This window comes from Dermochelys coriacea, chromosome 7 (genome assembly GCF_009764565.3).
Source record: "Dermochelys coriacea isolate rDerCor1 chromosome 7, rDerCor1.pri.v4, whole genome shotgun sequence".
NCBI classification, from domain to species: domain Eukaryota; kingdom Metazoa; phylum Chordata; order Testudines; family Dermochelyidae; genus Dermochelys; species Dermochelys coriacea.
The window spans coordinates 92,088,336-92,099,889 of record NC_050074.1 but is presented as its reverse complement, the minus strand read 5'-3'; the positions used below and the strand labels follow the sequence as shown (position 1 = coordinate 92,099,889).

Genomic DNA, 11,554 nt, shown 5'->3' with positions numbered 1-11,554 from the left:
TCCCACACTGAGTCCTCATTGTCTTCCTCTTTTGCATAGGACAGAATCTTGGTGTCTAACCAAATAATTCCTGATTATAGTATTTTGCTTCTATCTGGTTTCATTGAAAAATAGGAGAACCTAGGAAACTATATTTAAAAAAACAATAGTTGAGACCATTACATTTGATTTACATGGTTAATCAATGAAGAGATGAGAAATAACACAATTAAGTGAGCATACACAAGCTTAACTCTGCCTCAGTGCTAGAGCGTTAAGACTACAATTCAAGAAAATATTTCAGCACCCATCAGGAAAGCACACAGCCAGTACTTAAATGCTTTTCTGGATAATACCTACCTTTTCTATAGCACTTTTCATCAGCAGATCTCAAAGCACTTCACAAAGGAAGTCAGTAGTATCATTATCTCCATTTTACAGATGGGGAAACTGAGGCACACTGACTTGTCCAAAGTCGCCCAGCAGGGCAATGGCCAATCTGAGAATAGAACCAAAGTCTCCTGAGTCCTAGTCCTGAGCACTATCAACTAGGCCATGCTGCCTCCCCTGAATTGGGTCTTAAGAGTGTCTAATTACATGCTTTTATACTATTTCTTAAATAATATAACTAATTTCCTCCCTTCCCGAAACAGTCCTGTAGGATGCTCACTCCAGCTCCCCTCAAGTGAATTTTGTTGCCTGCAGTGGGAGTTGGATGAGGCCATAATCAAGGGACAGTTGTTCAGTAAAGGCTAGTTTGATAAATTTCTTGGGCTGTGTAAGGCCTTGTCTACACTACAAAGTTTTGTTGGCAAAAGCTGCCTTTTGCCAACAAAACAGGAGAGGTGTACACACTACAAAGCTACTTTTGGTAGCAAAACAAAACCACCTCAACAAGAGGCATACAGCTTTTTGTAGCAAAGTTAAGTGACAAAGCGTCAGCTGCTGTTTGTTTTGTCGTCATAACTGGCTTGGTTCTCTCAACACTTTCGAGGAGCAGTGGGAGCTGTCCGGGGTTCTCTGCTCAGTGTCCCCGTCAGGTTCCCTTCGTTTAGCCCTGTGACCTCACTCCCGTTCCTGTTATATCTTTAGTTGTCCCCCGCAATCATTTGGAATCCTGGACCTGTAGATCCTTTCCTTAGGCTGGGGGGAGGTCCTTTAGCTTCCGCCCACCTATTTCCTGGATCCCAACAGGACCAGTATCCCACAATGCCTGCGGTGACATCTCTGCTCACTGTTTTAATCTCTGCTGCCCTGCAGGCATGTGCCCCTCCCTCTTCAAAGCTCCAGGAAGGAGAAGTATCTGACAGCTGAGCATGCTGCTCTGCTCTGCAGGCAGACTGCTGTGGTGGGGGGGGGGGGACTGCTGTGCTGCTTTGACATTCCTCAGCAGGGAGAGCTCACAGAACTGCTCAGGATGCCGCTCCCAGCAACTGAGGCAGGCTGTGGAGTGGGAGAACTCAAGGGAATGACAGAACCCTAGGCAGGCCAGCAGGCTGCTTCGGGAGAGACTACAGAGCAGAGCTGGGGGTTGATGTAGCCGGCGGGAGTTTACCTCCCTCTGCCTGAGGATAGGTTGGCCAGCCTGCTGTCTCCCTCACCCCAGACACACTGCTCTCCTCTCCTCTCCCCCCCCCCCACACCCACCCACTTCAGTTGAAAAGCAGCGGACGATCTACTCGGCTGCCCCTGGAATGATGGGATTGAGAAACCTGCATCATGCGACACTGTACCTGCCCCATGAGGCATTGCAAACCCTTCCCAAAGCACCCTGCGGCCCGTTGCACAGTGGGAGGGCTACCACAATGCACTGCTGTCTGTGTCAATGCAAGGGCTGTTAGTGAGGGTGTGCTGTGCCGACACAAGGAGCTAGTGTGGACATGCAACAGCGGTTTTAATTAACGCGCTTTGATTAAAGTAGCATAACTTTTGCTGACAAAATTTTGTCGTGTAGCCAAAGCCTAATTTGTGTATGAAATTGGTTGTTTACCTGATGCTTGCTGAGGCTACATAAATGGAGAACATGACAGGAGCCTGATGCACAGATTAAATTCTAAAATTTGACTTTTTCTGTCAAGTATCAAATATCCTCAAATACTCTTGATTTGTTTTAGTTTTCTAGTGGATGCACCAGTGAAATATTTCATTCTTTTGGTTACAAAAAAGAACTGTTGCCCATAAGGAACCCGCATTGTGATTATTATTACAAATATTTCTACAACTGCAACAGAATTAATATGTTTAACAATGTTTAAAGTTATATAGTTTGCTGAGATAACATGTAAGCAGAACCAAGACTCAGCTGTTAATACAGCGATGTTGCAGAAATTGAAGTATTTATTCACCCACCAAGTCAGTTGGAGCTGTCACATTTCCAAGAAAATAAGTAATTATTTATTAACTAGACACATTTACTGTGCCCTCCACTTCATTCAATCCCCAGTTAATTTGATCATTGTTTCAATTTGATGATCACCTCTGGCACCTAATTACTTGTGTGTAGTTAAAATTGTAACAATAACAAAATCTCCATCCTTTCCAGATAAATTTGGCTCATTTTAAGCACATGCTATTGGATAATTCAACTCTAAGGAAATGTACTTATTTAGGAAGGCCAAAATTCTGGATTCCCTACCAATCTTCCCTGGACATAATCCAAGTGGTGTTGTTCAGACATTGTTAAGATCTGCTCTTTGCTAGACACCTTGACTTGACTGACTTGATTTCTTTTTTTTTTTTTTTAGAGGAAAATACTGTTTTCCTCCTTTCTGCTGGGGAGAGTCCAAACTATTTTTTTTTGTAAGCACAGATGTTTTTATTGCTTATGTGACTGTGTATCAGGACTCTATTGTAATACAAGCAGGCACCCACTGCTCTGAGGTGAGGGCTGGGAGGGGTTGGTGTAGACCTGGCTATGCTAGCTCTGTGCTCGTGGAAGATTCAATTATGCCCAGGGAATGCTTGGCAGTTAGGTGGCCTCAGATAAGTCAGTTCATATCTGCTTTAGTTTCCCCATCTACAAAATGGGATAATATTTCACCCTTTGGAAATTTACTGAGTATAGATTAATCAATTAACAATTATAGGAATAAGCATTGTATTAAATGAAGGCCAACAATTTGGAGCTCAAAGAAGCTCAGTCAAAATGAGAGAGCTACAGCACCTGATTCATGAGTAGATATTAAGAATTGAGTGGGTTTAGCTCAACTTGGTGATGACTCAGGGAGGGATGTGTGGCTGTCTACAAGTACAAAGAAGAGGGAGAGGAATTATTTAGGGATGTGCAAGGAGGTCTATTTAGAAGCATAGTCCTGGGATCTTAAAATTCCACTTGTTGAGCTGGATCATCTACTCAGCAGAGGGAATCCCACTGAAGAGCGATACCAATGTATCAAATTCTAATTCACTCCCTGAAGGACAGCTGGCAGACTAAGGGTTTGTCTACGCTACCGCTTCAGTCAATATAACTTTTACGTCGCTCGGGGTGTGAAAAAATCACCCACCCTGAGCGACGTAAGTGACATCAGCTTAAAACAATGTCCAAACTGTGCTATGTCAGTGGCCTCTCGGTGAAGTGGAGTAATTACATTGGTGGGAGAGCACTCTACGGTTGACGTAGTGCATCTTCACCAGACATGCTAGATTGGTGCAGCTGCATCAATGCAGCTAGCTGATATAGCGCAGTAGTGAAGACAAGCCCTGAGGTTCTCCAACTGGAATGGAATGAAATTAAAAAGAAAACTTAAGTTGAACATCAGGAAAACTTCCTGACAGGGACAAATCCTTTCCTCTACAGAAAAACTTGCAGGAGGAGGAAAAGTTCTACCAGAATACCAGCACTCTGTGCTTGTGGAATTTCCCATGTCAGGGGTGAATAGAGGAGAACAGTCTGAGGTCTTGTAATTGCAGTGTCAGAGGATCAGGAAGTCTAGAATCAGTGGTATGGAAAATCTTGGTACACATTGCCATCTGGTGGGCAATTACATTTAGGAATAAAACAGTTAAGGAGACAAACGTAGTTGTCTGTGGGAAAAGATGGCATTTTGTTTCCATTGGACAAAAATAACAGAAAATTGCCTTTTTTCTTATGGTATTTTAACTCAGCTTGATTTGGAAATCAAAATAGTTTGCAGAGTGGTAGGAACAACTACAGAAACTGGAAGAAAAACAAGCATAAAAGAGACTTGACTGAGACATAGAAAATAATTAATTGGGTAGTGAAAACTGATCCTTTTTACCTTGTCCCAGAGTAAGAGGAAACCAGCTGGTACAAAAATGTCCGTCTCCCTTCAGAACAACGCGCACCACTACACTGCACGCTTCTTTTGGTGGCATGTAGTGCAGTGGTTCTCATCCAGCAGTCTGGGTCCCACTAGGGGGCCGTGAGCAGGTTTCAGGGGAAATGCCAAAATAAACCAGAGAGCAGGCCAGGTGTTAGATTCACTGGGGCTGAAGCTGAAGCCTGAGCCCCACCGCCTTGGGCTGAAACCGAAGCTCAAACAACTTAGCTTCGAGGGTCCCCTGTGGCATGGGGCCCCAGGCATTTGCCCTACACACTACTCTCTAATGCCAGCCCTGGCTTTTAATCTACTGGATATGCAGAAAAAGAGTTGTGTGGAACAGGTGGGCCCTGGAACTTTTATAGCGTGTTGGGGCTGCCTCAGAAAGAAAAAGGTTGAACCCCCTGATGCAGTGTACATACACATAGACCTCCCCTGGCTTGGGGGTAACTAGCAACATAGACTGTGAGGCACGGCTTAGGTGAGTACAGACAGGCCTGAAGGGTGTGGCTGTGTAGCCAAGTACATTACCCTACATGCCTCTCTACTCCCTACACATTGCCTTCTGTCTCCACTGCTGTTTTTGCAGTGTAGGGGCCTGTGGCCTCCCCACTGCTGGAGTCTTTCCCTGAAGCAGGGAAAGACCAGCAGCAGGGAAAGGTTCTGGCAGGTGTGAACAATGGGGAAAGGCTGAACCTTCCTCCACTGCCCACCCCCTGCCCAAGTCTTTCATTGCCATAGTGAAAGGCTCCAGTAGTGGGGAGGATTTTGAAAATACTGATTTCTCCAGGAAAGCATTTGAACAAGATTCAACCCTGTTTTTTTCAAAATAAGGGTTTTGCAGAGTTTGTCTCCTCATGATTGTTTCCTTTCATAATTTGTCTGCACATGTTGAGTCACTTTATGCATGTACCATTTCAGTTTCTCCTTCCTGTCTGCTTTACTTTAGCTTGAACACATTCGGTTCTCTAAGCTTTCTGTATATAGTAGGTTTCATTTTCCAAACATTCTGTCCTTTCTGTTGCTCTCCTTTAACTCTTCCCAGTCTGGCTCTAACTGAGGCCTACCCAATGCTCAGAAGAGAGGCATTTTGAATGTCTGTCTTTGTGCATGATATAGCCATTATCCTTTGGGGGTGAAAGGTGTCTTAAAGTGTAACTATCATTGTTACAAACCCCACCAGCGCTCTGCTAGTATATTCATTCTATCTGTGGCAGCATCGTGTTGCAGTTTAAAAGAGTAATGACTACCAGACTTAATGGTATTCTGGGTTCAGATTTTCAGACTTCTCAGAGGGAAAATATGACTCACTCCTCGGGGGCTTTTTGTTTTAAACAGTCCTTCTGACAGAGCTTTTTTGGGAAATTCCAATGTATCTATACTCAATTTCACACTAGAGTTCACTACTACAACTATAAGAAGTTCATTTTAAGGCTCCTCTGTTCCAAACTGGACAAGCCGTGTGACCCACTCAGGCCTTAAGAAGTGGGCACTCATAATTTGCACTTGTCAATAAAAAGGAGCCATAGCCTGTGCTGCACCTCCTTGTAAGTGAAGCCAGAATGACAGCCCAGGATGGGGAGATGTAGATGTGCCTTTAAGCTACTTCTTGTATTTCCCTAATTCTGGCTTGCTCTAGGGGTTGGCGTGGCAGATTACAGAATGTTCTGGCCCCACTCTCTCCCTCCTGCTTGTCCTCCATCTACACAGGAATGTAGCATAGGACGGTCCATACTAGCCCTATGCTACCCCTGCACTGGGGAATTCCCAGGAGGGCATTCCATCCCCTTTATTGCAGTAGAGCAGCATAAAAGGGCTGCAGTGGGGGACATAATGAACCCCAGGGGGTGTGAGATGTGTACACAGACAAAAGCAAACAATCTTGTTACTTATTACTAATTATTCATATAGTATCAGTGTACCGTTGAGCTCTAGCAACTCTTCCGATCATGTGCAACATACAGAACGCAGAAGTTAGATCACCTGTCTCCTAGCTGTCACTGCGCTTAGAAGAGGACTACTTGAGGTTCCTATAAAGGGAGGAGGATTGTGAGCGTTTTGGCACTCTGTCTCTGACATCGGCATGCAGATTGGCATTAATACATATGGGTTGGTCATTCTGAATGTATAAGCATGAGCTAGATGTGAAGTCTTGCTCCACACATGTCAAGAAATGTTTCCAAAAGTTCAGCAGGCATGTTCCATGTAAGAATTGAGGTGTAGTTGTGGATCCTAAACTAGGTGCAGGCTCTATAGCCATAGAAACTCCATGGACAGACCATGAATGACTGAAATTTCTCAAAACGTACCTTATTGAGAGGATTGTCTCTCATTTTAAACTCAAATTTATCTGTTTCACACAAACCTGTCTTTAGCACTGGGATCCATTCAGGTCAAACTTTCCTTCACAGCCCTCCCAGGTCATGCAATCCTGGAAGATTTACTGTATTTCATTAGTAGCCTGATCATTAGTAGCAGACACCTAAGACTGGTCTCAGCATTACACTCTGCACAAGCCTGCCCTATAGCTGATTCACAGCACCTGATGCTCCTTTGCCTTGCACCCTTATAGTCATTTACATTTGGGCAAAGTGCTACTTTTCTGATTACAACCACTTACCACAGATGTAAATGACTGCATGGGTGCAAAGGCACAAGGTACAAACTGGAGAGAAACAGGCCCATACTCTTTGAGTAGCCAAAGAGCTGGTAGTAGCAATGTGGCTCATGGAAGCAGTGTTAGGTAGTGCACTGAGTGTGACTAATGGAGTTACTGCTGGAGGACCGAGAGGCAGTGAGTCAAAGAAAAAATAGTAAAGGCATCCTGTGACCAGAAAATTTCAGTCAGGAAGAAGAGAACCATTCACCAACATAAAAATTCTCATGAGACTACCAATAAGCTGCATGGAATCAGTGAGTGGAGGTGGACACACCCCAGCCTTCAGTGATAAGGTGAAGCCCTCCACAGGAGTCATGAGAGGTAGGAGACTTCCCTCCACAAACAGCCCATGTAACTATTTTTCTTTTCAGCCAGCTGTACCTGGATGCAAGAAAATTAACGATGGACAAATGATGCGATACAGTGTAGCAAATATTTGTACCTCACTTGCTCCTGGAGCTATATAAGGGACCTAGGAGCGAAGGAGAAAAGGAAATAGGTCCAGCACAAGAAATTTTGGTTTGTAGGAAGTAGGACACTAACACAGGCTTACAGATTAACCTTTCCTTCCACAGAGTAGCCCTGCAGTTCCCTAGATTCTTTTGGAGGTTGATAAACTATGCAGCAGCCCAGTCATGCTGAATAGATTGGTCTGGTGCTCAGCTTTCTGGGCTTCATATGTTCCAGAGATGAATGGAGCTTTCAGTTTTCACTCCTGAGGTTTACTGATACCAGGAATCTGAAATCTTGAAACTGAGGTTATTATAGGCCAATTTATACAAATTAAAGGAAAGAACCATATGCTATTTCAAGCTCTTCTTTTATTGCTGCTTGTTCTTACTTTAAATCTTTCCATTAGAAAAGCTAGTATCAAACATTTGGGCCTTGGGGAGAGCGCAGCTGGTATGACAGACCTTTAAAAATTGAGGACCTAGTTCTGTCCTTCAGATATACAGGCACAGATCGCATTTCATTTCATGTATTTTTTTTTTTTTTAAGACCAAAAGGGACCATTATGATTATCATAGAAGGCAATAATCTGCACCCACACATCTGTGGTTAGTTTGGGGCCTTTCATGAAATATGTACATGTGCATATGCTTTCACAACTGAAAGTACAATTAAAGTAATCTATAAAAACAAGCATATTCATCTTCCAAATACGTAACAAGTGAATAGCCCCACTGACTTTAAATGGGATTTCTCATGTGAGTAAATCTTTAACATGTTTACAGATAACATTAAAGTTAGCCTTTACATTTAAAATAATTGAATTCCTTTTTTTCCCCCCTAAGTGTGTTTGCTGAAAATATTGTAAACGTAACACCAGAGTTTTCATTTTACATAAGGAAAATAGCTATAAAACATAATTTTAGCATAACTAAGCACAAAGATCATCCATTGTCTGGGACCATAAATCTTTAACTAAAGCTTCATTCCAAAATGTTGGCTGAGTTTTTTTGTGTGCGTGACACAAGCATTGCGAGTCCTCTGCATGAACTCCTATATTGTTGCTTTTTTTAGTGAATGCTTCCCAGAATCTCTGTTCCCAGTCCTTTACAAAGAATAGCAAAATCTCAATCTTTGAAGTGCACATCTATGCATTTCCAGAAGTTAGCCATGCTGTCTGTGTTTGTTCACTCACCTCTTCTTTAATCAGGTAGAAATGCTGAAGGAAACGGTCTTTGAAAACTTTGTTATTTACAACATAAAAATAATACTTCCCGTTTAAAAATATTTTTCCACTGACTACACATTATGTCCATCAGAATGGGTGCTGCTTTGCTCAGCAGTATTGACATTTGATCTTCCATTTTCCTGACTGCTGAAAGTGACCACATTCAGTTTTTTCTCAATTTTATCAGCAACAGCACGCATTTTTAATTCTCTCAGGCTGATGATCAAATTTTCATAAGCCCCCTTCATTCCATGATGTTGATACCAAATATGGAACAATTTGATTTTCTGCTCAGTTGAATCATTTAAATAGTCCTGGAGTGTCTGCTCTATGGCAGGTTCTGGAATTTCATGCTTCCGAACAAAAGACTTGACTTGTGGTAATGTCATCACCTCCACAATAGCAGGAATGTGGGTGCTCAGGTCAACATCTGATAATACAAACATTTGAAAACACAAATTCATGGCACTAGTATTTTACTGATCTTTCTCGTGTTTTAAATAGATTACACGTTTCCTACTCAAAACAGATCAAGTTTCAAGCCTAAGTGAGAGATCGAGAGAAGTCTTTTATAGGGAACTTCACAGTAGGAATAGGTCAACATGCTACACTTTCCCTTACGTTAGGGAATTCAGATGTTCAGGTATGGACCCATATCCCCTTCTTGTGACTTCAAATAAGTGCTCGGATCTTTCTATAGGATCCTTTCTCCTTCCCTTCCTCAAGCAGACAAGCACCTCTTAGCTCGGTGCTGAACCTCTCCATGATGATACTTCCATTGCTGGACTCATGCATTTGACAGTTCAGTGTCTAGAAGCCTATCTTCTGGGCTTTGCGTACGACTACATTTCAGTACTACCTGATCTGTAATACAGGGTGAATGCCTTTGGCTTTGGAAGCTGCAGAGTCCAGGAGATTAGAATATATGAATACCTGAGATCTGGCAACAAGATTGCCAGTGGATCTATTGAACCACCAGTGGGTTTCCTAGTTAGAGAGTCCTGTGGGACAACAAAGTCTCCAAAAATCTGCATATACTCACAATTTTTTTAACAAGCAGGAAAACAGTTGGGTGCTTATCCAAGCAGAAACATTTTGGGTTTTTCAATAACTAATTCCTGCTAATATGTATCAAGTAACACAGAGTCTGCAGCCCTTACTGAGGCAAAAATTCCTTTGATTTAAAAAAAAAAAAGAGAGTTGTGTCTTAGTTGGGACTGGAGGGTTGTTCCCATAACTGACATTTATTTAATAAGGAGAGTTACAAATCAGTGAGGAGTGATAGCTCTTCGAAACAGAGACTGACCTTGCATTAAACTTAACAAAACATATATTCTTGCATGGTTTCTAAACCATATTTCTCACCATTCCTGCACAGAAAGTAAAATGTTATTTCATACCTGTGTACACAAGAGGCTCCACTTCCTGGAAACAGATAAAGAAAAAAGTGTAACGGAGGCCCTGCAGATTGTAGAGTCTCTGCCCTTCCCCCCCAGTTTTTCTTGATTATTGATTTTTTCTGTTTTTTCACTTATTCCCATCTTCTCTTCTTCTTTCAGTGGTATAATCTCTTTTGTACCTTAGTGGGGGGTGGGGGTGGGGTTGGGCTCTCACTACCAATTTTTTTTAAAACACCAAATTATGCAAAATGCTAAATTTCATGAAATTTGGAGTTTTCTGCCAGCTTTATCCATAACCCCTCTCTTTAGTAGCCAGGCCATGTTTAGAATACAGTGCACTAGCCAATTTTAAACTGAGTAATAGAAATGAAGGTGGTCTCTATTTGGGTCACCGGACTAGTACAAGAACTTCAGGATCTTAGCTACTCAGAATGCTTAATCAATGTATGGAACATTCTTTAGGAGAGAAATGATACTTTGTCTAAGTGAGGAGCTCTGTACTCGGCTGGAGAGAGATGCTGCTGCAAGAAGGTAGCTTCCCCAGCTCCAAACCCTTCCTGTCTACAGCCCACAGACAAGCATCGGGGGTGGGGAGGAGAAATGACACTCAACCCCTCTTCCCCCACAAACTTTGGGCCGCTTTTTGCACGTTTCTGTAATGATCTGATCCTAATGAGTCAGGCCAGGAAATACATTCCCCCCCCCCCCAGGGTCCTCTGTAGAAAACATTTCTGACCCCAACTCTCACTCTGCTTCCTCATGGTCCCCTCAGTGTTGCAACTGTCCTTTGGCCATAGAAAACTGGATGAACTGAGCCCTTCAGTGCTGCTCATAGATTAGCTGAGAGAGTAGAGAGGGTCACAGCAGAATGACACAATGTCCTCTCTTATCCTCAGCTGCTGGGCACTCATTGCTAGTCCCTTCTACTCTAAGGAACAATGCGGGTTTAAAGATGGGACTATTTAGGGGATAAAAGCTTCAACTTTATCTCAGGCAGAGAGAGTGGAGCGATTTGAATAAAATCCCTGACTTCCTTCCTAGCTTGTGTGTGTAGCTGAGACAGGAGGATTTAAAAACTTCCTCTTGTTCTCCATGTATACATTGTACTATACAAAACACACTCTTTTTTAGAACTGCTCATAGGAAGCACATGGACAAATCCTGTTATTTGCTTGGCAAAAATAGTTTGGAACTCTCTCCCACGTGTCTCTCTCTGAGGTGAAGTTCACTTCCCTCACATAAAGCCAGAGGGTAAAGGGAGGACAGGCCTCCACAATCTACACAGCTCCAATGTGGATTTAAGTGGTGCAGAGGGCCTCATGCACCAAACTGAACTTCAGCCATGCTAAGCAATGATACTTACAGAGGTTGGTGGTTTGTGGACAACCTGATGCAGCATCTGATTGTTCACATCAAAATCCTTCCGTTTCTTCTTGTCTGAAACAAAACATGCCAAAGAATTTTAAAAACCAGCACATAGTATGCATCAGTGCTAGAGTGGAGCACCTAAAAGAGGAGAATTATGATTAATTAAGCAGTAGAGTAGTCAATTCAGTAT

The 11,554-nt window shown here is 42.7% G+C and overlaps 1 protein-coding gene across 2 annotated transcripts in view; it reads right to left on the bottom strand.

Moving 5' to 3' along the window:
• Positions 1 to 7,721: 7,721 nt before the first annotated feature.
• The window catches only part of FAS (Fas cell surface death receptor), an 18,157-nt gene continuing 14,324 nt past the window's right edge, over positions 7,722 to 11,554 (bottom strand). For both annotated transcript variants that reach the window (XM_038408297.2, XM_038408298.2), the window contains 3 exons: positions 11,360 to 11,433; positions 9,997 to 10,021; positions 7,722 to 9,026 (listed from right to left, as the gene is read on the bottom strand). In XM_038408297.2, coding sequence (XP_038264225.1) covers positions 8,668 to 9,026; positions 9,997 to 10,021; positions 11,360 to 11,433 — 458 coding nt within the window. In that variant the 3' untranslated portion in view covers positions 7,722 to 8,667. The remainder of the gene's footprint in view (positions 9,027 to 9,996; positions 10,022 to 11,359; positions 11,434 to 11,554) is intronic.